The sequence below is a fragment of the Anabas testudineus genome, chromosome 17 (assembly GCF_900324465.2).
Source record: "Anabas testudineus chromosome 17, fAnaTes1.2, whole genome shotgun sequence".
Classification (NCBI taxonomy): Eukaryota; Metazoa; Chordata; class Actinopteri; order Anabantiformes; family Anabantidae; genus Anabas; species Anabas testudineus.
In genome coordinates this window covers 6,949,279-6,975,111 of record NC_046626.1, presented here as the reverse complement: position 1 = coordinate 6,975,111, position 25,833 = coordinate 6,949,279, and the positions used below count along the sequence as shown (strand labels likewise).

Below are 25,833 nucleotides of genomic sequence, written 5' to 3'. Positions count from 1 at the left end.
AGCGAGAGATGTATTAAGTTGTATTCAAGATGGCAAAAGCTCAGTGCACCTGCTATCAACGACTTGTCCTAAGAATGATGAAAAATATAATAAAATAAATAAGAATTATTTTTACATGTTGCTATTTTTAATATAAAAGTATTGGGTAGAAACGTCACCATTCAGCCATTTCGACACTACAAACACGGTGGACCCTCACCAAGTTGCATAATTACGACAGATCTTGAACGCAGCACGATCAAGTCTGTTCGAATCCCTCAGTGCCAGCGGCAGTGGTAAGCGCTCCGAAAACCCAAACAAACATCAACTGTCGTATCACAAAGGAGATTTATAGGTGGGAAACAGTTTGATTTCGTTACTGTTTGCAGATTTATGTTGATATTAATTCCTCTCTACCGGAAGCTACCTTGCTTGGGAGAAAGTACACGATATCGTCATGAAACACTGCAAGTTAGCTCGCTAGCACTTAGCAAGCTGATGAATGTGTGCTACCGCTGCAAAGGTAGCCATTTTGAAGCCGTGTTGTTCAACGAAGACAGGTCTGTTTACCTCTATTTGATGATGGTGACAGCTGTTTAAATAGACAGTTTTGGCCAGTGTGAGCATATGAAATGCGGTTTTGCCTCGCCAAGCCCCTTAGCCGTCCCACTTCATTTGAACTACCTTGCAGTTTTCGTGAGCTACTTAATAGGCTAGCTAACGTCAGCTATTAGCTAACAATTGCTACGCTAACGTTAACCTTAGTTAACTCAGCAGAGTTAGCTAGCAGCACAGTGACGGCAGATCAGATAACGTTTTTAGTTGATGATTACCACTTACTAGTAAGCAAACACTACGGCCGATGGCTTTGGTGCACTTTAATCCATAACGTTACTTAGCTAGTGTTAGTTAGCTTGGTGATACGTCCATGCTATGATACTGTGAGTTCAGTAGAGGGGCTGCAGCGTGTGGACACATGGGTTTCACACACTCTTCAGCAACGTTAAAGAAGGTGCTTTCCAAACTTTGCAGTAGTTGTGTAGCTGTCATTCTACAGCGCAGTAAACGTGTGTTCTGCACATTGCAGCCCGTGTCTGTGGCAAACTCATTGATATTGAGATATTGAGTTACGTAATAGTTCAGTGGCAATACCCCAGTGTCTCAGAGTTTGGATATTCGGGGCTTCGTTGATTTAGTGTTAAGTTAGAACAAGGTGTATGACCAGAGAATCGCTAGTGAGATTTCAAACCTCGGTTTTATTCAGCATCTCTCCCTCTCTTACACACACACACACACACACACGCTCACACACTGTCAAACCTGTTTAGATGCGCAGCGGTCAAGGGAGAAGTGCCGAGGAAGAAAGTGCTCAAGCTATTTTTATACTGGCATAAATATTTCATTTGCCAAAAGCCGACACATTTTTATAAAAGAGTCAGCTTTCAGCATGGAGAGGTTCCGAGGCATGATTTTTCTCTCATAATGTTTATGAACTGTCAGCTTTTTGGGCTTTAATAAGAGTCTTTAGTGAGGGAGAAATAACTTTCTGTGTTGACACCCTGTGTAGCTATTTGCAGCAGTACAGGTACAGAATAATGAATGTTGGTTTAGGTTTTTCTGTCTTGGAATCCATCTGCCTGTTTCCTGGATAACACTAACACCTACCTACCACAGCAGCCCTGGCTGCAATATATTTGTTTTAGAGATTTGTTTATCCATCTTGGTGGTTTTTTTTTTTTTTTTTTGAGAGCCATAGTTGCTGTGTAATTATAATGTGCGACACTTAGAGAGATCCCTCATTTTCTAATATGAGACATTTGATTAGAGACATATGATATGCAACATGATAAGAACAACATTTAATTCACCTGCTTTGTATCATTAAGAGTTGATTAATTTTTATAAATACGGCTGTGTCGACTGAACATTACAACTTGGAAAAAAAAGTAGGATTTATTGCAGGATTGTTGTACAGTGTGTTACTGATGCTACATGTGCCTAATTGGCTGGCAGGCAGTTGAGTTGAGCCACGTGTGTAGTTTTAAACCTACAGCTTTGTGATGATGTCTGTCTGAATGTGGTCTGTCTTTGTTTAATGCAGGTCCAGCGTGTGCCCGTGCAGATACTCATGAACCGACAGCAAGAAAACAGCAGAAAGCTGCACTGAAACTTCCTGTGTTAAGGGGAAAAAGCTCATTTAAGAAGGAAAGGCCCACTTGACAAGTTTTGGACTTGCAATGCTATTTTTCACCCTTCGTTTTTTCCCCTGAGAAAAAGAAGTTGATCGAGCTGTCTTGGAGATTTCTTTTTGAACCCTTTAATTGTTGTTAAATGATTTGTGGATCATATGACACGAAAACCTTTTGACTTGTGGAAGATTTTTGAGCTCGGGAATCTATGAAATCAGAGCTATACCGTATACCTGCTTCATTCAGAAAACCACAGATAATTAAATGGGCATCCTACAAATGTGATATTAAGACATCTAAAAACAGCATTATAATGAATTATCCAGTGGCATCTCTGTTTCACTAACCAAAACTGAAAATGACAGCAATGTAAATTAGGGTTTTTCTTCCTTCATTGTCATGTAACTTTGAACTTGAGTCTAACTTTCTCCAAACTCAGACAGTCTTTTTCACCAGTTTAATGAGGTGAGCAGTGGTTTTCAGTTACCTCCATTGCTACTAAAAGACTGTCTCTGAACATTTTTCTTTTCTGCGTGCAGTTCAGTAGATCTTAAAATGATTCGGTAAATGGTGAGGCGACACGAAATCGTACTGGCACACAGTGTGGCAGGACACCTGTCTCTCCCCCCCCCCAGCTGGTGTCAAAGTGGAACTGCTAAACAAACCGCTGTCCATGTCTCAGCACAGACACCTTTCACAGACTGCTTCCTTATATTAATACTAAGACAACCTGGCTCTTCCTCACCTTTGGAACAAATCACTTGTCCAATCAGTTCAGTCTGCCATTCTGCATTAAGTCCAATCAGGTTTTCAGTCTTACTCCTGACAGTAAGTGCGAATGATTCAGATAAATTGGTGAAAAGCTCACCTGGACTGGAAACTGTAGAGCTCAGAATTCATCAGTGACGTGACCGGCACAGGAGCAGCTCGGGGATTGTTCGGAGAACAACCAAAATCAGCTCTTCGTGGATCCCTTACACTTTTATAATCAAATTCCTGCTTGGCCAGTTCTCTGGATTGCCATTCCAGATCGTTCCTGTGACCTTTTGACCCATCTCTCAGTGTTTCACCCTGGACGAAGGGGTTTGCCTCTGGGGAAAGGGGCTGTGCTGTCCTGGCAGAGGTGGACAGGGAGTTGTTGGTGTGCTGCTCCCCATCTGTCAGTGCACACACACTGTGATCAGTGCCAACAGGCCTGAGGAACTGAGCCCAGCCGGACGGAGAGGAGGCAGAGGACTTCAGAGCCACAGACTCTGGGGTAATGATAAAGGTTTCACCTGATCAACTTGGACACCATGAAATGAGTCACATTAGTGCTCAATTACAAGTTAATATTTTGTGGGTGGGAGGTGATTTTAAAGTGAAAATTAAAGTTCAGCAAAACTATGACATGAGGAGCTATTTATCATACAACAATACATGTATTATCCTGCAAGATGTTTCCCGTCCAGGCTGTCAGCTACTTATCAGTTTCAGAGGACAGCTGCAGCAAGTTGGGCTTTGTTGTTTTTTGCAAAGAATAGGCCTCTTTTTAGCTTGTCTTATTGGAGACCTTTATGCAGTGAATTCCTAAATAACTGATGGGTAGACAAAACACCCACAAGAGAGATGACAGGAAATCAAAGATAGATGGACATAAAAGGGAATTAGATTTTTTGATCTGTGCCTGAAATTGCAGCATTAAAAATGTCTTTCTTGTCATCTGTGCCTTTTGTCAGATCCTGGCCATGAGGTTTGATGCCTCGATCCACTGACCGGAAACACTGGACCTAAATGGCGCAGCATGACTTTGTCCCTGCCTGGCTTAACTTCTCCACGCCCCAGCCTGCTAAGGTGTGTGTTCACTATATTTCTGCGAGTGTGTAAGGTGAACACGTGAAAAATCAATGATTGAGATAGAGACAGACAAACTTTGAATGTAACAGCGTCAGAGTTGTACCTTTTTGGCGAAAGTGTGTCTGTGCATCTGAGTGTGTGTGTGTAGTCAGTGACAGGTCACCCTCAGGGACTGACAGTTTAGTCAGTGCATGGTTCAGCAGAGGGTCACCTAGACATTGTGTACTGTTGTAGAAAAAAGGGATGGTAGGAAAGGAAAGTGTAAGATGACTGACAGTTCAAGGTACTGATGCCGGGTTTTTCTGTAATGTTTGCATCAAAGCTTCATCGTGTTAACACAGGCTTTCTATGAGGGCAGGCTCTGGCACATGAACTGGATTGGTTGTTGTGCTTAAATCGAAAATCCGAATCATATTGTTAGAGGGATGTATTTTAGGTCTTTAAAGTAGAGCTAGTATTCCAATGTATTCCATGACATGTAACTAGGAATTTGGATTGTATTAAACAACTGCTACATTACTGCAAAGTGATGCAGTTTTGTGCACTTAGGAGTGCTGTAGCTGAATGAAAATGAAAGCAAATAGTTCACCTGTTTAGCACATCATCAGTTATTTAGATTGAATGGCAAGTTCATTTCCATTCCATTTTTAGACTGTGACCATTTTTGTTGCATGAGGATTTGACTCTTAGTCTAAGTAGTGGTTAGTGATCTGACAGTGTAGTAGTAGAAGTGTTGACATTTGAATTGCATTAGCCATTCGTTATAAGTTAAGTACGTTTACGAAAAAACAGCAATCAATATGACATATTGCATTACATGATGTATGATGATGGGTCCCAGTATAGGAAAATAACAGGCAGACATGGACACCAACCAGGGAAACAATGGAAAGTCTGTGTTTAAGTAAGTCGAAGCAAATGTTTGACCCAATTGAGCTTCAGTGTAGATATTGTGTTATCCATTCAGCAAACAGTGGTTTGCAGCAACATTTGCAAGTTAGCTAAGTAAGCCAACGTGATTTATTTTCTCTATTTATCTTTTTCTTACCAAGGAAATTTAACAAAAGGTGGGTCATGATTAGTTAATGTAGCTGGAAAGCAAATACATACCCGTAGCTGTCTTCATTAGCATCTGTGTGTCAAAGACACAATAAACTTTAAGACTGTCTGATTGTTCCCAACAGTTATTTTAATCACTAGGCATAACTTCAGACATGGCTGCAATTTAAGGGTCTGGTCCAAACGGTATCTGCCACATTTAGTTTAGATTAAATATTGAATGTGTGAGTGGGTGTTTTCTGTTTAGAGCTCAGTGTAATCTGTGAGTCAGGAAGTTGCCCCGCTCAGTAAAGAGACAGAGCAACAAGTGCACAGCCACAGTCCTGCTGACACGTGACTTCAACTTAATATCATTTGTCTTCAGGGATTTGTCTGCATATGTTTGCCAGGGTTGGCGCTACGGTTTTACTGTAGCTCATTTATGTGTTATCTTGCTGTGTGTCCTCTGTCCTTCCTTGAGATGATGGTTGCAATGAAAGGCAGGAGAACACAATCTAATTTGATTATTGAACCTGAACTGATGATAAGAATATGATTCAAATAGAACTGAGTATTTGCCGTCAACACACTGCTGTGTAAAAGGAGGAATATCTGTCTTTGATATTGACAGCAGCACATTCCTTGTGATAGAGCATTTTGAGATTGTCTTTCGTTCTTGTCTTTTCCTGTTCACTTTTGTTTGCTCAGAATAGATCCCCACATTGACATTTTCACTCGGTTATGTAAGATTTCTGTGAGCAAGAGAGTCTCTAAATATGGGGAGGGTTTATGCTAATCTACGCTTCTATGCAATGACAAAAATAAAGTAGGGAAAAAAGTAAGTTGTGAAATGGGTTTAATCACTATCCCTGGTATGTAGTATCACCGTCCACCATCTCTGTAGAGTCCCACTTTTGACTAAGTTTGTCCCTTTTCTGTCCTCCTCCAGTCCCCTGCTGCCAACCTTGACAAACAAGGTGAGCCCCACCACCACCGAGACGGCAGAAGCGCTGTGAGCCGACGCCGCCACAACTCCTCTGATGGCTTCTTCAACAACGGATCCCTGCGTGCTCCAGCAGGTAATGGTGAAAAACAGTTGCCTTCATATTGTCAATACTGCCGTTGCTGTAGAGTTTAACCGTGCTGTGAGAATATGTGCAAAAAAAATAAAACTCTTCTTACACCATTTTAGTTCAGTGCCGTTGTGTGTCTGCTTACTGGAAGAGATTACTATTGTTCGTTTTTCAAACAATAAGTGTAATTACCTTATGTGACAATGAAGATGGCAGGCAGCAGACCTGTACCAAAGAAACTGCTGTAGAAGATCAGGATATAATTGAGGCCACTTGCTCAGAAGACAGTGGTGGTGTAGCAGCATTAGCAGCAGGCAGGTGGCGTCGGAGTCCTGTCCCCCGTTGAGACCTTCTTTTACATATGGATGGGCTCTTTTATATTTCATACACCTTTCCTTTTCTCTGGAATGTGTCTGTTAGTTGGTTTTTGTACCATACTGCACTTAGTGTTGATTTACATGAGTTTACCTTTGCAGTTCTACGTGGGAACTTGAAATAATTCAATAATAAATGTGTTCTTTGTGAAGTTGAAATGACAAAGATCCACAGAGTTGGTGTCCAGCTATGTTTCATCTGTAAAACTGCAGTGTTGTTGTTGTCTATCAGGTGTATTCAGGTGTAATGGCAAAGTGTGGTGATCAGGTGCAATGGCAAAGTTCCCAGGGGTGTGTTATTGTTGTCTCTCCGTGCTCTCATCTTACCTAGTTTTCTCTGTCTGTACTTACTTTCAGTGCATCATGCTAGAGACATGCTAAAAAAGAAAATACTCTTCAGCACGTTCTGCTGCAGTTTTGTTGTAGGAAAATGAACATGTGAAGTATTCAGCCAATAGTGTTTTTGAACCCTGTATGTCTGTGGGTGCATGCTGCGAGTGATGTGGCCATTTTGCCAGTATCTAAGATTAAACCTGGTAATGTTTCCTGTATCTTTCTTATTCGTCTATGCATGTTACCACAGTAGCTTAATGCTTAGCCCTCAGAATCCAATGCTGTGTTGATTTTTATGGTGTTTTAAATCTGGCATTGTAGGTCTGTGGAATACAGTGATACTATTGGTAGGACTGTATCACTTTGCAGGCAACATGAGCCATCTCTATAGTACTGTTGGAAGTCTCCACAAGAAAGTATTAATATAAAAATTGAAAATATTCACAACATGGTCTAACATATCTGCTACTTGTAGTAATGCTTCCAGTTCATAACAGGTGTTTGGGCTTAATCAGTCAGGATCAATCTTTTCATAAGGCTGACTGTTTCCCTTAGCCACATAAACCACATTTCTCTGCTTGTCTTGTGCTGATCAGTTTATCCATTGAGTGAAAGCAGAATCTCTCTTTTAAAATTCCTGAATTTTTATTTTTAAAAATTCTGGCCTTGTGTGCTTTGTGTTTCCACATTGGAAATAACACTGAGTCTCGGCGGCTAACATTAGGCATGCTGCCCAGCAGGGGAGCAGATGTTCAGACGCTATCACTTTCTGTGGTTCATAATTAAGACAGTCATCCAGTAAACTATGTGTTAACAGAATTATTGTGTTGCTTTCATTAGCTCATGGTCCAAGATAGTGTGTGCAGATTAAAATATATGAAGGTATTCAGAAAGCTAAAATTACCTTACTGGTCTATGTATCAGAGCCAAATTTTGCTGGTTTTCTGCATAATCGCATCAATCCTAAACATGCTGCATGTGTGTTCTCTCTGGAGGTGATGGATGGCAGCAGCCCTCTCTGCTTCTGAGGCATGATTCGGTGGACTCGGGGGTGGCCAAAGGAGGACATGGCGGGCTGGCAGGGGGCTCATGTTGGAAGGAAACACCCAGTTGGCACGGAGCTCAGCGAGGTGCCCAAGACGGCCATCACCACCAGGGACGCCACCCCAAACGGGGAGGAGGCGACAGGGACAGGCAGGGGGGACACCGGCAGCGCAATGGCAACTTCCATCCCCGCAAGGGCACCTCGTACCAGGACAAGTTCCCCAACGAGGAACGCAAGGACAGCAAGGATGACAAGCTGAAGTTTGTGGAGGAGGATTTTGTGAGTAGACAACATTTACTGATATATATTTTTCTATTTTCCTAAAGCGTGACACTGACGTTGACATAGTTCTTTAATGACAGAGCTTTGATGAAAGATTAAACACTTTGAGTCTGTCAAAGTTACTATAATAAAGATGGTTCAGAGCGCAGTCAGCTAAAAATACAACCTTTATTTTTAGGAAATTGCTCACACTGCATCTTAGATCATCCTACTTTGCATTTTCTATTACTTACGTTTTAGAATTATTATCATACCGATTTCTTCTACTAACACAGTAGGACATAATCACCTAAGTTACAGTATAATTAGCTTTCTCAGTAATAACATCGTTTGAAAATAGAAAATCTGAATGTTCCTTGTTTTCACTTTTAGCCTTCGCTCAACCCTGAAACAACTGGAAAACCTGGGACTCAGATGCGACCAGTGGCTCCCCATGCTGGGGTGTGGGGTGAGAGCTCTCGCAAAACACAAAAGCAAACATAGCTGCTCTCTCCAGCAGTTTCTTGTTCTCACCTCTCACCTTTCATTCCTGATCCTCTTCCAGAAAACCCTCCCAGTGGCAAACAGATGGTGTCCAAAATGCTGGTTATCAAGAAGGTTTCCAAGGAGGACCCCAGCACAGCATTCTCTGCAGGGTTTGCCACTGCTGGCGCTCTGCCCACCAACGGCAACAAAGCTCCCATTGCAAGCTCCAGTGTCTACAAGAACCTAGTTCCAAAACCTGCTGTGGCCCCCACCAAAGTAGGATTTACTGCACTATCAACTTATTGAATCACCTTAGATATGCAGGACAATCAACATATATACTATATGTTAAACAGAACAGACGTTTAACTTTTGTCTGCTAGGCTGTATGTGACAGACTATACTCTCTTCCAGAGCACCCAGTGGAAATCCGGTGGTAGAGAGATCGCAAAGTCTGGCCTCCACATGCCAGGCCGAGATTCAGTCTTTACCAGCCCTGTCTCTTCAGCCAAGCCCAGCACCCCAGTCAGTGCACCACAGCACAATGCCCCGAAAGAGGTGAGGACCAAAAGACAAGTGGCAGACACTGAGGGATTATTGGGTCTAAACAAGAATATGTTTTTGTATGTTTGTTTTTATTGATGTAAGATTCACTAACAGGCCAAAATGCACAGCAAGCAAATGTGGGGAATTCCATTGTAACAGTCTGTGTCGAACTCTTTTTTTTTTTTCTGCCTCAACTCCACGCCATGATATGTGTAGCTGTGTAGTAAATGACAGGTTGTATCTAAACATTGTAATTATGTGTTCATGTGGTTTGCTGACTGGGATGCTTACCCACTGTGCACACAAAGTTTTCTGTCTTCGGTGTATGAAATAACCTTAGTTGCTTCTATTCAACTCCTGCAAATGCTGTTATCTGAAAAATATATATATTATAGCGTATAGTTTAGTTTCAGAAAATTAAAGCGCCTGATCATTGTAGAGTTACTTTCACTGTCCAGATGGTTTTTAATAGCATGTAGGCAGAAGAGTTATCTGCTTTTCATCTCTTCATGGCCTGTCCTCTTGCCATCACTCCTGCAGCACCCCTCCAGCACGACTCCTCCTATAGACATTGCTCCGTCGAGGCTGAAGCTGATGCGCCGAGGTCCAGACCGTAAGAGCGAGTTCCTGCGAGCTCTGAAAGACGAGGGAACCGGAGAACTGACAACAAGCAGCAGTCCTGGGACATCAGGAGAGGTAGGCAGTTATTTTCATATACCCCTTAAAATGTTGTTTAAACATGATGGCGGATGTAGGAAGATGCCTTGTACGACAGAAGCTGTTGTGTACTGTCAAACTATGATTATGGTAATTCACAAAAGTGTTAGGCCGTTCAATTCAAAAGTTGTCTGTTGCTTTGTGAATGTTTTCAGGGTGAAAGCAGCACCCCAGAGCCCAAAGCCTACAGTGAGGAGGTCTGCCATGAGAATGGTTTGTCCTACTCCCTCAGTGACTCAGACACTGAACACCTGTCCAGCTCCCTGGAGGCAGAGCACAGGTGGGACACTGAACAACCTTATATATCTACACACACACACACACACACACACACAGTCAACTGAGCAGAAAATTACTGTGCTTATCTAGGTTGCTGAAGGCCATGGGCTGGCAGGAGTACCCAGAAAATGATGACAACTTCCTGCCTCTGACAGAAGATGAGCTGAGAGAGTTCCAGACTAAAACTGAACAGGTGAGACCTCAGAGGAAAGCACTAATTAGTTAACCCTTAAACTCTAATCAGAAACAGTATCACTCGACATAACTTGTTTTTTTTCCTACTAAACTAAAAGTGGCCTCTCATTCACACACTGTCTTCAAACAGCTGAAGAGGAACGGCATGCAGAGGAACGGGGTTCTCCCAAGGGCGCGGGGTGTGACCCTCCACTTCACCCCCTGGAGGAGTGTGGCGGAGGCACACGTCGAGGAGGGCTCAGAGTCCGAAACCAGTAGCAGCAGCCAGACTTCTGACGACGACGACTGCATCAAATCCTAACGTGGCTTTATGGAACAAAAAAGAAAAAACAACACAACAGCCAACACCACATCCCAGCAAGCAATCCCCCTCTTCCTCTCTCATCTTTGTTTTTAGAGCACCATTTCAATTACTCTTGTTTTGATTTTATTTTGTTGTCGTTCTTGCACAAGGGAAAAACCAATCATATCCCAGTGAAGGAGGAGATTCCTGCTCTGCCAGACGTTATTTTCCCTGCGTGTCCTCCTTCACTGCAGCCCTCCTTCTTTGACCCCTTCTCCCCTCCCCTTCCTCCTTCTTCCTCGCTTTGTGGAACTGAAGTGTTCATCAAGAAAAGAAGGGCAATGAATGCACACTTGATTCTGCTTTAAACAGACTAACTCATTTCATTGATGATGCTGATGACACATTATTAATGATATTAATAAAAATTGGTTCCTGACAAGCTGATATGTTTCAATATGAATCTGGCTACTGTGGTGTTTTGAGTCTACATGTAATGCACTTACGTGACGTGTGAATCTTTGATTCCTATGAGCTTGACTGGCAGGTGAATGAATTTGTGCTAACATGCTGCAGTTTATGTAGGTCCAAGTTCTCAGCTACGCTATACAGCAACTTCTCCAAATGAAGATATTCATTTGTGCTGGAAACATTTGTATTTCATTTACTAACATGATTGGAGCCAAGAGATGTTTATTTTGTTGTAAAAATGTTTTCAGTTTTTGGGGTTTTCTTTTGAGTGTAGCACAGCATGCAGTTCATATGATACCTCTCAAACGGGGACTATAAATCAGAATATTCACAGAACATGAATGAATTAACTTGTCGGTTGCCCAGATGAAGTTAGGAAGTCAAATGCAAAAAGTATGTTTTTATATGAATCAGACAATGTTTTGTCATAGCAGTAAAAGCTGTAATCAAATACCTTTATCATGAAATGCTGTTCTCATTTGTTAGTTCTTATGCTGTTATAACTATCTCAGGAATCTACAGATCAGTTTTAAAATTCTCCAAATTAAAATACCAGCAGTGAATAAATGTTCATTTGGAAGAATAAACCACGAGTTTAGGTTCCACACAGGAAGGTAAAATACCAGAACCAGTTAGGCCAACATGCCAAAAAGTCTGCTTCTTTAAAAGACGAGTTAATAACTCCTAGATAAATCTGAAGGTTTGGTGTTACAAGAAATATCTGCAAAAACATGTATTTCTCATTGTGTACTCACACTCCATGCATCCTGAAGGTGCTCAACAGTTTTATCATCCCGTAATAATGGGAACAGAATTTTCCAGGTGGAATATAAATGTCTGGTTTCCCTGCTCAGTCCCAGGAAAACACCATGTTCCTGCAGCCACTGAGTGTTTCAGACAACCTTATAATGAAACTAAAAAAACCACCAGAACTATGTGACTAGGAATCACTTCATTTTCCTGCACTGGCTTATTTTACTAGAAGCTAATTTTATCCAACACAGTATCACAGTGTTATTATATCAAATAACACTTTATTGAATAGTATAGGTTACATATTAAACACAAGGGTAGAAAAAGAGACATATTTACAACAACAAACAAGTGTAGCAAACAGTAAAGAGACGTGGTGGTGAATCCCTTCTTCGAAACAACTTCATACGTTGCTGGCTTCACTGACTGGAAGAGAGTGGGGGTTGAGGGGGGGTGAGAGCCAACACTGAACACACTCATCTCAACTATAAATGGTTCAAAGTGCATTGTTTGGCAGGTAGGAAACAAAGTCGTACCTCTCAACTTCCATACTTTTCGTTTCACTGGCTGCTTTGTCCACACCGTTAGAGTGAGGTTGCTGCACTCCAGCTGTCTGAGTGTCATCCTGCTTCACCTTCTTCACCACTCCCTCCTTCACTGGACTGTCCTCCGGTTTCCTCTGAGACGCCACACAGGTTCAATTTGATGTATGTGAGATACATGTATACTGTGCAATAACAATTTTACACTACTCAAAAACAAGACTGAACCAGCAACATGCTGCTCCCCTCACCTTCTTCCTGACCAAGTGGGAGATGTCAGAGACAGGAGCTGTGGAGGCGTGTCCATTGGTGGTACTGACTCCGTTGGTAGTTGTGCCATTAGTCTAGGTGCAAGTAGCAAACCATGACTAATCAACACTCAGTCAAACTAAAGTCCAAGCCTGTTATTCTAGTGAGCACTAAAAAAGAAAAAACAAAACACACCCTTTGTATGTAGTATACATGTTAAAGTGCAACTTACATTTGAGCTGGATGAGCCACCGTTCTGTACAGAGGAACCAGGGAATGCAGAGGAAGTTGATGCTCCATCCTGGAAGATGCATGAAGATAGAATTAAATATGTATCTGTAGCAATTTCTCTTCTATATATATTTGAACTGTTAAGCAGGAGAAATGCAGTTTGGTTCATCAGTTATTATTAGCGCTCACCATTTTTCTTCAGTTTAAGCAAAGCAGCCCCATCCCCCAACTCACCAGTACACCCTTCACAGCCTCAGCAGCAGTGCTTGCAGTTTTCAGTCCCTCATTGGCATCCTCCACCTTCTCCTGGATCTCTGGCAGCAGAGCCTTCAGCTCCTCCATCTCCTTCCTCTCATCAGGCAAAGCGTCAGGGCCCTCGGCCTTGTCTAGCAGCTCCTGCAGTTTGTCTGACAGATAAGTAGAGGTGTTAGAGTGACGGCTCAGACTCTCGCACTGATCATAGCATCTGTTGCTACTTTGAAAATGTGGCTGAAAATGTGACCAATAAAAAAATAAAAATAAAACCCTGATTGATGACAAGTAAATGCATAATCCATCCAAGTTAACTCCGTGCAGCAGCCATCTCTGCTTACCCAGCCTGCTCTTTATGACTGAGATGGAGTTGTTCAGCTCCTCTATGGCCTTGCTGTACTCAAGGTTCATGCTGTAGGTCAGGCCGAGCTGGTAATGAGTCTCAGCAAGCAGGCGGTTGTTTGAGTCCAGGTGCTTCTGCTGCAGCTTTAGACACTCCTGGAAATCCTCCAATGCCTGTGTGTAATTTCCTGAGAAAAAGCTGCATGTTACCAACAGCTAAACAAGGAAATTAAATGGACTTGTGTGTTGGTTTTCAGGGAGTTGGCTAGAGTTTTTAAATAAACCCACATTCGTTACTCTGGCAGCACGTATATTTATGTCTTCAAACTTAAAACAGCAACGGTCAACTATTTTTATTAAAAATTAAAAACACTTCCTAGAGCCAATGTGATGAGTTCATATTACTTTAGCTCAGCACCCCAAAATAATATAAACCACCACATGTTGGCTTTTCTGTATCCTTCCTTTGATAAATGACATCACATCGAATTTTCTGTATCCCAACAAAAAGTATTAAAACAAAAAATAAATGAATAACAAAACAATACAATGAAGTACCTGATTCGGCACAAACTTCACCGAGGTTTAGATGTGCTTGAGCGGCCATTAACTGATCCTCCTTAGTGCCTTTCCTTATTTAAAAGAGCAAAATGAAATGGTTATTATCCAATTTAGATCCTGACAATTATGTCTGATCAAAAAGCCTCTTCCATTACCTTTTGTAAATGACTTTGGCTATTTCCAGCATCTCCCAGGCCAGCTGCAGGTTTCCCACCTCATCATCATCATCATCACTGTCCTGAAAAACACGTCATAGGTTGAAAAACTGACAATAAGTCACATGTTCAGTCACGTCATGTTGATGTGTACGACGTCACGTACCTTCTCAGCAGTGCCATCTCCTGCACCTTGTTCTTCTGTCTCCATTTCTGCCTCATCATCATCATCTTCCTCCTCCTCATCTAAAAAGAGTCAGAATTTATTGTCAGTGAGGAAAACATGTTTCCCTACACAGTGAAATTCTTCCTTTGCATTCTACAATGAAGTATGAAGAGGTTAATAAAATTAGTATTAACATTAACAAACTGCAATGAGCCATCAGTGTGACATTTTCTGTCCATCTGTCTTTAAACAAAGGCTGATGGGGGACAAAAAGGAAAGTCACCTTCATCTTCCTCCAGCTTGTCTGCTGTTTTTTCTTTCTCCGCTTCCTTGTCTTCATTTTCAGATTTGCTTTCATTGACCTCACCCTTTTCAACTCCCTCCTCAACCGTTTTATCCTGGTGGTCGCCCTCTTTATTTGCCGTTTTCTGTTGCTCATTACCAGCCTCTGCCTTTTCTACATCAACCTTTTCTGCCTCTCCGCCCTGCTTCCCCTCCACCTTTTCTGCCTCTCCGCCCTGCTTCCCCTCCACCTTTTCTGCCTCTCCGCCCTGCTTCCCCTCCACCTTTTCTGCCTCTCCGCCCTGCTTCGCCTCCACCTTTTCTGCCTCTCCGCCCTGCTTCGCCTCCACCTTTTCTGCCTCTCCGCCCTGCTTCGCCTCCACCTTTTCTGCCTCTCCGCTCTGCTTCGCCTCCACCTTTTCTGCCTCTCCGCTCTGCTTGCCCTCCACCTTTTCTGCCTCTCCGCTCTGCTTGCCCTCCACCTTTTCTGCCTCTCCGCTCTGCTTCCCCTCCACCTTTTCTGCATCTTCATCTTTCTTCTCTGCCATGGCATCATACACCTGATCCCTCAGCTCATCTCTAGTCTTCTCTGTTGGAGAGAAAATACAGTTAGGATCAGTGGTTTCTACATGAAAGCAGAGATGGATTTCACCATTTTACTAAATATTTAACCATTTCCTCACCATCGATGTTTTCTGTGCTGTCAACATTAGAGTCTTTGGGTGTCTCCTCATCATCTTCCTCCTCTGGAACTCCTTCTAGAGCATTAACCAGCACCGAGGTCTCCATTCTATAACAATAAAGTCAACAGTTAAGTTTGCACAGTGACCAACACAACTGAGCACATTCAACTGTTGATTTACATTTCATTAAACCATGACACCATCAATGGGATAGGTAGCTTACCGTGCCAAATCCAGCAAAGCTTTACCACACCAGAAGAAAGCTTCACCACACTCGTCTGCTGTGTCCCCATATTTTTTAGCACTTAAGTAAAATAAACAAAGTACAAAAGACATTCGAGTTACAGCGCCTACAGTAAGTAGGTGACAAGAATGATAATGATGATATGCAGAGATAATTAAAGAAAACAGGCTGCACCTGATCACAGTTTGGGGTTGCAAGCACAGACTCAGAATGCTTTTAATATGTCAGATTTTTATGTACAAGCTTAAATCGCTTGAACAAGTATAATTAGTAATTCAAACATCAATTGCTAACAGCGCATTAACTTCTAACTACTGTGTTGATGGTGCTTTAGTTATTTCATGTTAACCTCGACATACTAAGTTTAACATTCACAGTGATGTTCATGTTCCGTGTCGACTCACAGCATGCCGCAGGCCTCCTGCAGGGCGCTCACCGCCTCCACCACCTTCCCCATCACCAGGTGCTTCTTGCCTGTTCCGATTAGCTTGTTGGCCTCCTCCATGTTAGTTACACTGTGGAGAGAAAAGACAATAAACCAGCTCAGCTTTATGACTAAAACTGTGTCCAGATACTAGTTCAAACTCAGTTAACTCAACATATTAAGTGGGAGATTTCCTACCTTGACGAAGATAAAACTATTGTGTGTGTGATCGTCTGGCTCTAATCTCGTGTTTCCCGACAATCAGACAGGCTGCTCTGTTGTTTCAATTTGGCGCGAAATTATTCCTGCCCCTTCCGGTTAATTTCCGGGTTTGTAAAGCAGCGCGGGAGAATCCTTAAAGGTACAAAGCCGACACAACACAACATTACTACTATTAAGGATCCTACTTCTAGGCACTATATCTTGTATTATCTCTATTTCTACTACTTCTTATACATTTACTATTACTGTTACTATCACTATAACTATTCCTAGTATTGATTTTAACGGTTCATTTTTACTTCTAATACAACTACAGCTATTACTAGTAGTGTTGTTTGTGCTGTTTGTGAAACCAGATACGTCAAAAATCACAAAACACAATTTCAAACATAAAAAAACTAAACTATTGTACTATACTACTATACATATACATATATGTACTATATATAAGCTACCACTACAGCTACTTCAACTGCTGTGAGATGAAATAACATTTTATTTAATCACGCATTTGTTAAAATGCATTCGATTCTATAACTATTTCATGGTTGTAATATGTAATCCTATCTGTATTTATTTACTAAATACATAATGATTAATGTTACAGTATATTATTTATGATGCTATATATTTAATTCTAAACATTGTGGATCCCCCTAACTACAAGTAGCTCTACTACTAGGCCTACACAATAAACAATACACCAGGTGCTGGTGTGGTTATTTTTCCAGTCTGCGTGTATGTGTATTTCCATCTGAATGTGTGTACGTGTGTGTTTGTGCGTGCGTGCATGTGTACATGCATGTGAATACATGCTGCTGTCATGTCCTGCTGTGAGGGACAGGGATTGTCCAGCTCCCCTCTGAGCGGCTCCTGCTGACTTTACAATGCTGCTGCCTCATCAAGACAAGTCTGGACCTGGCACCTAATCAACCTCATGCTGAGACACTCTTTTATAACTCCTTCCTCACGCTGTCATAATAGGTTTAACAACTATATTTTATTAGTAAAATTTAAAGAATATATCACTCTACACTTTGTTCATTTCATTATTCCTTTACCGAACAGCATCGGTGTGATTAAAAAGGTAGGATGATGGGTTTTTTTTTAGGTAAAGCCAACATAATAGTGGGACAAAGAATGTTATTGTCATCTGTCTTCTCATCTCGGCAATAAAGCAAATAAGAGTATAACACATGAGCACCATCACATATTAATGAAAAAACTCTCTATATTTGTTAGGGCTGAAAGTGACCAGGATGATGGAGACACAAGTGCTCTTCAAACATCCAGTTGCTTAGGAATCAGCTGTGCAGCAGATGCACTAATTATGGTTCATATTGTGGCACATGAGATAAACGCAGGGCGGCGTTTGATCGATAGCCCACCATGGTGCTTCTAACAGGAGGTTATTGTGCGTCCCCCTCTTATCTGGCCCTTGATGTGGTGCCCATGGCAACAGCATGCGAAGACAAAGCTCAGAGAGTGGAGAAAAGGAGGCACAGTGGAGCAGATAACAAACCCTGTCTGTCCAGGTGAACTCATATTCTCTGAAAAACATTGCTTAGCTTAGCTATTTACAATTTTCAAAACATACGTTAATTTCCTGAAATGAATGGATCAGAATATGTACTCAGATGTTTGATTTGGGTCACAGTGTCACAGTGTTCATTTTAGTTGCCTACATTTTTTTAGTATGCCGTCAGATCCAGTTTGACATGAACTCTTGCCAACTGAAAAACAATAATGTAATCTCAGCTAAGATTTACTGTGGCATACAACATGTAGATTCGCAACCTGACTTCCCCTTCCTTGTTTCCTCTCTTGTTTAAAGTATAGTAACTGTCACACACGTCTTGTTTTCACATTTTCAGTATATTAGGCTTTGATGTTGGAGAGTTTGGATATTTCTGGTTAGCCATCAGAGTATTATAATTTTTCCAGTCATCAGCCAATGCACTCAGACCTGGTACAGTGTGGCACATTAATATCTATATTTTATACACATGTCCTGAAGGAGTAGATCGTGACAAAAGAAGAGTCTCAAGTGACTCTCCTGAGTCTTCTGTGGAGCTAACAGATAGGATGACACCTCTCAGCGTCATTAAAGAGGAGGGACAATCAACAGGATATTACCAGCCAGATTTGGTAAACCATAATTCACTGTGTGTCAAAGGTTATTTTAACTAAACAAACTAAGCAAGCAGTTTCTTGCAACTTAAACGTAATATAACAAAATAAACAGACAGTGGTACATTTTATCTATTACAAGATGAGATATATGTCACTTTAAATGATGTTTACATAACCTATGTAAACTGCTTCCAGTGTGAAAATGCCTAGATGAAGTGTGCTATTGCTCAGCCTTGCCTTTAAGTAAATACAGCAGTGCTATGCAGGAAATGAGAATGAAAAATGCATTTTCCACAGCCTACAAGATAAGTACAAGACGTTGCAACAGCACACCACCCTCTCCAGTACATCCTGCTGTAAATAAATGATTGTTTGACATTACTGGAAGATGGTGAAGGAAGTAACGGCCGTTTCCAGTCTCAGTGTAGAAAACTCAATGTAACCTCCTCAGTACCGTTGGGAAGTATTGTAAAGTGAAGAAGAGTTCACTACTGTGCTGTTTATTGTCTGTTCATGATGACAAAAGATTGGCTCTGTATCCTGAAAGGCGCTGAGTCATATGATGAAACTCATGATTGTCTGGATCAGGGCAAAGCATTGGATTAAAAGCATTTTTTTTTTTAGTTTCAGAAGAATAATTGTTATGTCATTGTTATCTGCAAGCTGTCCTATATGCTCCTGACCTGTTTAGATGGATGAAATAGCCTATAGCGAGAAATGTCCATTAGGGGGTTATTACACAGTGAGAGACTGATAATCAAGTTAGAAAATATTTCCTTCAGGGTTGGTTGGTTGGTCATTGGTTTGATTTGGTTTCACAAGAGCGTAAGAATTCCCAGAAAAGTGATAAGGAAATAAAAAACTGCAGAGTCATGCTGTATAGTAGATTCCTGACTGCGACGCACTGGAGCGCTCAACTTAAAAGTGGGCTGATATCGCGTGGTTTTATCCATCTTATCGCGAGAACTGAGCCGCAGTATAAATGTCCCAGGCTCGGCCACTCCTGCACTCTCCTTCTTCTGGTCACGTTGAATTTTTAGTGTGGTCAAAAACTGAGGTACGTGCAACAGAACACTTTAAATGTTCTCTGTTTTTTTTTTTTGTCTTTTCAATTGTTGGTTCGCGCTCATTCACGATTTTTTTTGTTTTTCTGTTAGGTCGCTGTTGCTGAAATCACAGTGCAACAAGTGGCTTTTTTTTTTTTTTTTGCGGTTGATTCAGGAAAAACCGAGAAAGTTAGACGTACTCGACAGGAGCGATAAAATGACATTTAGCTAAGTGATAGTTTGTTTTAACGCCGACAGAAAACACGTCCAGGTTGCTGTCAGCTCAAGTGTAAAGACTGTTAATGGGACTTCAGTCGTTGCTAATGTTATGTAAGCGATACTGAAACGTGCCACACAATAGTTTCACCTTGACTTTTTAGCCATGTGGACAAATCCCTGAAAAAAAGGGCTCTGACACTAGGACAGGTTAGACATCCATATGCGGAAACACCTGTGAATTCAAACTTAAAGAAGAAGTGGAAATGGTTCGTGGGTTTCTGTTGTTGCCAGTGAAACAGCTGGGTGTTTTAACACAGAGTTCAAAACAGGAAATTGATTGATTGAAGTGGACTGTGATGTGCATCAGCTGTCAGACTGGGTTTAGCCAAAGTGTGTGGAGTTTTCTTCTTTATGTCTGATACAGTGTTGTGTATTACACACATTTTTAGAAAACATTGTTTAATACTAAGTGTTTGCATCCTCTGTAATTCAGGCGGACTGAAGATGGCTGCAGGAAATGCACATATTGGAAAACTGGCCCCGGACTTCACAGCCACAGCGGTGATGCCGGATGGACAGTTCAAAGAGCTGAAGCTGTCAGACTACAGAGGTACAGCTTAGCCACTGTTGAGCAGAGGACATGCTTTGATGGCGCTCTATTCAGAATTGTGATTCTTTGTTTTGCAATTCCACAACGTCTCGAATGCTCTTTCATTTACACTACTGACGACAGGCATTAATTATACTCTAATTACGTAGGCGCATTGTCACATGACTCACTGCGTGGCCTAATTCTTTTTGCCTTTTCTTGCAGGGAAATATGTTGTGTTTTTCTTCTATCCACTGGACTTCACCTTTGTTTGCCCAACTGAGATCATTGCTTTCAGTGATGCTTCTGATGAATTCAGGAAGATCGACTGTGAGGTTATTGCAGCCTCTGTTGACTCACACTTCTCCCATTTTGCATGGTAATTACAGTGCTTCATTATTTAAACACCCACAACTGTGTGCATTCAGTTGTACAAATTCCTCACATTATATTTGTGTCCTCAAAGGACCAACACACCACGTAAACAGGGCGGTCTGGGCACCATGAAGATTCCCCTGGTATCTGATATAAGGCGCACCATCTCTACAGATTACGGGGTCCTGAAGGAGGATGATGGCATTGCCTACAGGTGGGTTGAACAGGTCGTTCTGTGTTACTGTGAAGATTAAAACCAATGAAACTTGTTTTAGTTGCAGTTCCTCTGGCTTCCTGAGGGAGATTAACATTTTTTGAACAACCAGTGATGGGACCACATGGACTTCATTGCTGCATGCTCTCTTTTCTCTCTCACTGGTTTATATAGTCTCTCAGAACCGCCACACTGAAAATCAAAGTCATTTATAGTCATTGGAATAGCTACACTAAAAAGCTTCATGAAAAGCTAGAGAGGGGTGGGAGAGTGATGGTTTAAAAATAAGATAAAAAAGATATGTGCACATATTTGTAGTCTCTCCAGGAAGGCCTTTATAGCACTGCACATAGCTGTGCCATAAATACTGTGTCTGTATAACGGTTGATAAACGAAAGCTAGATGCTTAGTGCTGTCTTGCCTCCTCACCTCAGGAGATCAATCATGGCATTCAGTGGGCGTGACTATTGGATTGTTTGGGCAGACTATAAATCCCACTTAAAGTCTTAAGGAGACTCATGATCTATTCATTGTCATTTACGCAGGGGTCTGTTCATTATTGATGACAAGGGCATCCTGAGACAGATCACCATCAACGACCTCCCGGTTGGACGGTCTGTTGAGGAGACCTTGCGTTTGGTCCAAGCATTTCAGTTCACTGACAAGCATGGAGAAGGTAGGTGACTGCTGCAGCTCTATGGCACTCTAATTTTATCTATTTTTTACAGTTTCCTGTTGTTGCATACATGTGTTAATTATTAAAGATTACCATACAGTTAATAGGCAGTTGCTTGAGTGAAAGTCTCTGAGGCCCAGTTATACTCAGATTATTCATTTAACTCTTGGCTTACTAACCACAGTACACATCCAAAATGACTATTGGCCAATTGTGATGAATTAGTGTTACATAAGGTACAGAGAACAAAGAGCAGAAAGGCCTATTCAAATTCAAAGGTTGGTGCTCTTATCAGTGTAGAGGTTCATATAAACTTTACAACAAGCTGAGAAATTATTTTAAACTTAAAGCAGAGCAATACATAGAGCATGTCCTATCCCAGAAAAATGTATTATGCAACCAAACTTTTGATCCTTCAAGTGGAAAGGATTATATTATATAATGTATATTTGGGTTATACTGGCATACATCTTTTGATCCATAGTCCAATACTCATAACAACCTTCTTTTCAGTCTGCCCAGCCGGCTGGAAACCAGGAAGTGACACCATCAAGCCTGACGTCCAGAAGAGCAAAGACTTCTTCTCCAAGCATTAATAACCTCAAGGCCAGAGTCTGCTGTCTGCTATAGGAGATTTCATTTAGAGATTACATTTCCAGAGAACAATATTTAAGTCAGCCACTGTGCCTGTGGAGGGGGGGGGGTCAGACAGTCTTTGTAGTCGACTTACTGTGTGTGTGTGTGTTCTATTGTCTGTAGATCGAAAAGCACATGTGACCAAAATATATCTGTAAATCTGTGGTGATGATGTATGCTAGTGTCACCTGTCCTACTGAGCTGTTTTATGGTGTCGTTTCTTGTTACATACAAAGGACCTGACAAACATGTTTATTGGAATGAAAACACAAACACCTCTACTTTTTTTTTTAAGCTATGAACAACAAATGCTCTTTCATCAAATAAAAAAAAAATATATTTCAAAGAACACCTTTGCTTCAAATGCTTTAAATAACATGTGAAAGTTGTCCGTCCTGTTTTAGTGTCAGGGTGCTTTGTCCTGCATGCTGGCTCCTGGCTTACAGGCAAACCTAAATCAAACAAAGCCATTATTAAAGTTAGTACAAGCTCGCTGCTGAAACTGCGTAGAGCTGGCGACGGAGGCTGAGTGGTTGGAGAACTCCACATTCATCAGGCATTTGACTTGATTAAATACATACACTTTATGTAATAACCTGGCAGTGGAATACATACACTTCTATGAATTAAACTGAGGAAACATCTTGTAATGTCTTAAAAAAATGATTTTGTCCTTTTAAATATGAGCGCTCATAGTTACATGTCTGCCCATCGTGTATTTATACACACATATAATGTATTATCCTCATGTACAGTGGCCTGTATAATACTGAGTATAGTGTACTATTTTGTACATATACACAGTGTACTGTATTGTTATGTACAGTATATACACATAAATAATATGGCACCCTTCCCCTAAAGATAGAAAAACCCACAAAGTAGATAAATTAACTTGAAATTGACAAAAGTAATAAATAAATAAATAAAAAAAAAGCTAGTTGCAAGTTGTGGTTGAACAGAAGTTTTTAAAAACCCAAACAAATGAACCAGTCCTGGACAGACATGATGTTTCCGTCATGTCCTGGAGACCGACGGAGGAGCTGCTTCAGGCGGGAAACACTGAACCACAAGCTAGTATTAGTCAGGTCTTAGCTGCTGTTTGAGGAACTAACTTCTCAGTAACTTCATCCGAACCTGAATGGTGAAATAGTAATATAGCAATATTTTCATAGGCAAAATAATCGTATTGTTGCAGTTCCGTATTTAACGGATCAAATATTAAGTTAAGTATTGTTAGTGTAGCTATTCGTTAGCATTAGCCACGTTAGCAAGCTCCCCCCAGCAACAGGAACATGGCTGCTGGGAAGATGTGCATCAGGAAGAACAAAGAGGAGACGGCTGAGGTGTGAAGTGCCCACGTACTGGTTAAATATAATATTATTACAGCGTTATTTACATTTTATACTGTTTACTGTGACATTTCTGTCCCGTGGGGGTCTTTAGTTGACCTAACTTAGCGGGGCGAATTGCGCCATCGTGTGGTCATGAAGTCAAAAATACAGTAACTCGAACTGGGTTTTTTAATTCTTACTACAACGTGTTTGCTTAAATTTTAAAGTGGACAGGATTATTTCTGAACAACTTAAAAACCAAGCAAGAGTCCCTCGTCTTTGTCAAGAGAATGATGGCTGTGGCCGTCTCCTCCATCACTTATCTCAGAGGGATTTTCCCGGAGGATGCTTACAGATCCAGATATCTGGAAGGTGAACACAAAACACCACAGTAATGATGTACATTTTTGTAATATCATGCATTTATTTGATTTGCACATTTGACAATGACAATGAGACAATGAGAAATTATAGCTGCTTTACATTAGATTAATGATTGTCAAAGAGTAAAAACATGTTAATGGTTTCTGCTGGTTTTCTGTCATTCCTTGTCTCCAATTTCACCAGATTTGTGCATCAAAGTTTTGCGTGAAGACTGCAGTTCCCCTGGTCCCAGTAAAATTGTGAAATGGTAATTATGATATTCCTACTTTAATAGTACCAGCATGCATGCCTGTATTTTATTTCTAGGCTCAGTCCCAGAAGTCAAACCAGACACATTTAGGGGAAATTATTTCCTGCTGTCTGTGAATAATTTCCTGCCCTAACTGAGTTTAGTTTGCATGCTATACGATCTTATCTGTTCCAGGATGATGGGATGCTTTGATGCATTAGAGAAGCAGTATGTAAGTTAATGCATCTTTGAATATTTTGAATTTGTAGTATTTCTTCTGCTATGCCATTTTAATTAATACTGGCACTAATTGTATTATTGTTCATTGCTTTCATTTTAACAGCTCCAGATTGTGTTCATTGGGGTAAGTGAAGTCAACATGTAAAGCTTTTTATTTGCCTATGAAGACAAGATTTGTAAATATTTTCTGTATGCTATTACGATCTAGGTCTACACCAATCCAGATCAGCCTAATGTAAGTTCTATCTCATTAAAACAATATATGTTAAGATTATGTAAGGACACACAGTAACACAGGGGCATTTGTAAAATAGACCATAAACATTACATTTTTACATTTTTCAGTGCATTATTGAATCCTACCAGTTTAAGTTCAAATACACTGAGAAGGGACCAGAGATGGACATACTCAGGTTTGGCTGGAGATACAACAGTTGAATTTATCACATCCTGTACATAGGGCATGCACAGGTGAGTTGATGCTGACATAACCTTCATGAAATCATAGGAATAACGACATAGAGATGCAGGTGACATTGGAAGACACCAAGAGAGCCTCTGTGCTGCTCATCAGGAAGCTCTTCCTGCTTATGCAGAATCTGGACGACCTTCCCAACAATGTCTACCTCACCATGAAGTTGTACTATTATGATGACAGTAAGAGGCACGAGCATAGTCTCAGAGAATCAGTTGAGAATCAAGTTTAATTATTTGAATAGTGAAAACATCTCATCCTGCTCTCTTTTCAAAGTCACCCCCGCTGATTACCAGCCACCGGGCTTCAAGGAGGGTGAATGTGACACCTTGTGGTTTGAAGGCATGGCTGTGCACTTCAAAGTGGGAGAGGTGCATACAGCCTTCCACAGCTTGAGAGTTCGTGTGTCAGCCGAACAAGGCAGACTGGACAAGCTTCAGGAAGAAAACCACCTTAGGGAGATCAAGCAGGTGTCTCAAAGAAATCCTCCAGAGAGAAAAGCAATCAAGGTGGGTCCAGAAAGGATCATTTAAGTAGTGGATTTCAGTTTTATTATAGTATCTGACAACATACGTTTTCTGTTTGGGTCACAATCCTGATCAGACTCCTCATAAGAAAATCTATGACAAGGACGATCTGCCTTCTGAAGATGGTAAGTCTACATGCTTCTTCTATTGCAAAAATTAAATTAATCTAGTAAAGGTATACAATGTTGACTTTCCTTCACACAGAGTCTGCACAATTCAAGATACCTAAAAAACCTGCAAGACCTGTAGCAAAGGTAAATATGTTTAAAGTAAAGTACACAGGTTGCAGAAATATATTAGGTCTTCTTATTAATTATAATCAGGGTTAATGGAAACTGGCCTTGGTTACATTTTTGTCTATATTTTAGAGACATGCAGCTGCCAAAAATGTGGTAAAGAAGAGAAGAAGAATTTAGTCAACAGGACAAGTGCTCGGTCTGCAAACACAAATAGGAAGCTCTTCATTTTATTGTGTTATTTACAAGGTTTACAGGTTCCCTTTATTATTCACTCCAACAACAAAAGCCAAATGTTGCTGTCATAGT

At 41.0% G+C, this 25,833-nt stretch overlaps 4 protein-coding genes across 10 annotated transcripts; 3 read left to right on the top strand and 1 right to left on the bottom strand.

Moving 5' to 3' along the window:
- Positions 1 to 181: 181 nt before the first annotated feature.
- Positions 182 to 11,097, top strand: gpbp1l1 (GC-rich promoter binding protein 1-like 1). Of its 3 annotated transcripts, none has more exons than XM_026373905.1 (12): positions 182 to 275; positions 2,081 to 3,426; positions 3,887 to 4,001; positions 5,992 to 6,121; positions 7,818 to 8,146; positions 8,522 to 8,597; positions 8,694 to 8,890; positions 9,029 to 9,172; positions 9,701 to 9,856; positions 10,033 to 10,157; positions 10,247 to 10,349; positions 10,482 to 11,097. In XM_026373905.1, exons 3-12 carry the CDS (start codon positions 3,942 to 3,944, stop codon positions 10,650 to 10,652), a joined length of 1,491 nt encoding a protein of 496 aa, XP_026229690.1. In that variant the 5' UTR covers positions 182 to 275; positions 2,081 to 3,426; positions 3,887 to 3,941; the 3' UTR covers positions 10,653 to 11,097. The 3 variants fall into 3 exon arrangements, with proteins under 3 accessions (XP_026229690.1, XP_026229689.1, XP_026229691.1); XM_026373904.1 differs by having other exon boundaries at positions 229 to 334; XM_026373906.1 differs by lacking the exon at positions 182 to 275 and adding an exon at positions 389 to 539.
- A 1,046-nt stretch (positions 11,098 to 12,143) lies between these two features.
- On the bottom strand, positions 12,144 to 16,278 carry LOC113171505 (histone-binding protein N1/N2-like). 5 transcript variants are annotated; one of them, XM_026373900.1, is made up of 15 exons: positions 16,188 to 16,278; positions 15,970 to 16,080; positions 15,545 to 15,625; positions 15,322 to 15,428; positions 14,857 to 15,227; positions 14,640 to 14,823; positions 14,357 to 14,436; positions 14,191 to 14,273; positions 14,033 to 14,106; positions 13,474 to 13,662; positions 13,115 to 13,287; positions 12,882 to 12,950; positions 12,652 to 12,744; positions 12,395 to 12,537; positions 12,144 to 12,284 (listed from the first exon to the last, which is right to left on the bottom strand). In XM_026373900.1, the coding sequence occupies exons 2-15, from the start codon at positions 16,068 to 16,070 to the stop codon at positions 12,278 to 12,280; spliced, it is 1,755 nt and encodes a 584-aa protein (XP_026229685.1). In that variant the 5' UTR covers positions 16,071 to 16,080; positions 16,188 to 16,278; the 3' UTR covers positions 12,144 to 12,277. The 5 variants fall into 5 exon arrangements, with proteins under 5 accessions (XP_026229685.1, XP_026229686.1, XP_026229687.1 ...); XM_026373901.1 differs by having other exon boundaries at positions 14,890 to 15,227; XM_026373902.1 differs by having other exon boundaries at positions 14,640 to 15,087; positions 15,154 to 15,227.
- A 3,025-nt stretch (positions 16,279 to 19,303) lies between these two features.
- prdx1 (peroxiredoxin 1) lies at positions 19,304 to 22,415 on the top strand. The gene is made up of 6 exons (XM_026373907.2): positions 19,304 to 19,401; positions 20,103 to 20,219; positions 20,424 to 20,577; positions 20,665 to 20,787; positions 21,333 to 21,463; positions 21,977 to 22,415. Exons 2-6 carry the CDS (start codon positions 20,114 to 20,116, stop codon positions 22,057 to 22,059), a joined length of 597 nt encoding a protein of 198 aa, XP_026229692.1. The 5' UTR covers positions 19,304 to 19,401; positions 20,103 to 20,113; the 3' UTR covers positions 22,060 to 22,415.
- A 728-nt stretch (positions 22,416 to 23,143) lies between these two features.
- On the top strand, positions 23,144 to 25,797 carry zte38 (zebrafish testis-expressed 38). Its single transcript, XM_026373639.1, has 12 exons — positions 23,144 to 23,445; positions 23,661 to 23,805; positions 24,001 to 24,064; positions 24,242 to 24,278; positions 24,390 to 24,410; positions 24,495 to 24,521; positions 24,632 to 24,699; positions 24,795 to 24,943; positions 25,038 to 25,270; positions 25,365 to 25,413; positions 25,493 to 25,542; positions 25,657 to 25,797. Exons 1-12 carry the CDS (start codon positions 23,395 to 23,397, stop codon positions 25,702 to 25,704), a joined length of 942 nt encoding a protein of 313 aa, XP_026229424.1. The 5' UTR covers positions 23,144 to 23,394; the 3' UTR covers positions 25,705 to 25,797.
- Positions 25,798 to 25,833: the final 36 nt, after the last annotated feature.

Bases quoted from the DNA above. Each gene is read 5' to 3' on its own strand.
- prdx1 (XM_026373907.2), top strand. From the start codon at position 20,114: ATGGCTGCAGGAAATGCACATATTGGAAAACTGGCCCCGGACTTCACA. The intron at 20,220-20,423 runs GTACAGCTTAGC...CTTTTCTTGCAG, and splicing joins GAAGCTGTCAGACTACAGAG to GGAAATATGTTGTGTTTTTC. The intron at 21,464-21,976 runs GTAGGTGACTGC...CCTTCTTTTCAG, and splicing joins CACTGACAAGCATGGAGAAG to TCTGCCCAGCCGGCTGGAAA.
- gpbp1l1 (XM_026373905.1), top strand. From the start codon at position 3,942: ATGGCGCAGCATGACTTTGTCCCTGCCTGGCTTAACTTCTCCACGCCC. The intron at 8,891-9,028 runs GTAGGATTTACT...ACTCTCTTCCAG, and splicing joins CTGCTGTGGCCCCCACCAAA to AGCACCCAGTGGAAATCCGG. The intron at 10,158-10,246 runs GTGGGACACTGA...GTGCTTATCTAG, and splicing joins TCCCTGGAGGCAGAGCACAG to GTTGCTGAAGGCCATGGGCT.
- zte38 (XM_026373639.1), top strand. From the start codon at position 23,395: ATGGCTGCTGGGAAGATGTGCATCAGGAAGAACAAAGAGGAGACGGCT. The intron at 24,700-24,794 runs GTTTGGCTGGAG...ATGAAATCATAG, and splicing joins CCAGAGATGGACATACTCAG to GAATAACGACATAGAGATGC. The intron at 25,414-25,492 runs GTAAGTCTACAT...TCCTTCACACAG, and splicing joins CGATCTGCCTTCTGAAGATG to AGTCTGCACAATTCAAGATA.
- LOC113171505 (XM_026373899.1), bottom strand. From the start codon at position 16,070: ATGGAGGAGGCCAACAAGCTAATCGGAACAGGCAAGAAGCACCTGGTG. The intron at 15,228-15,321 runs GTGAGGAAATGG...TCTCTCCAACAG, and splicing joins CAGCACAGAAAACATCGATG to AGAAGACTAGAGATGAGCTG. The intron at 12,951-13,114 runs GTGAGTTGGGGG...TGCATCTTCCAG, and splicing joins AGGCTGTGAAGGGTGTACTG to GATGGAGCATCAACTTCCTC.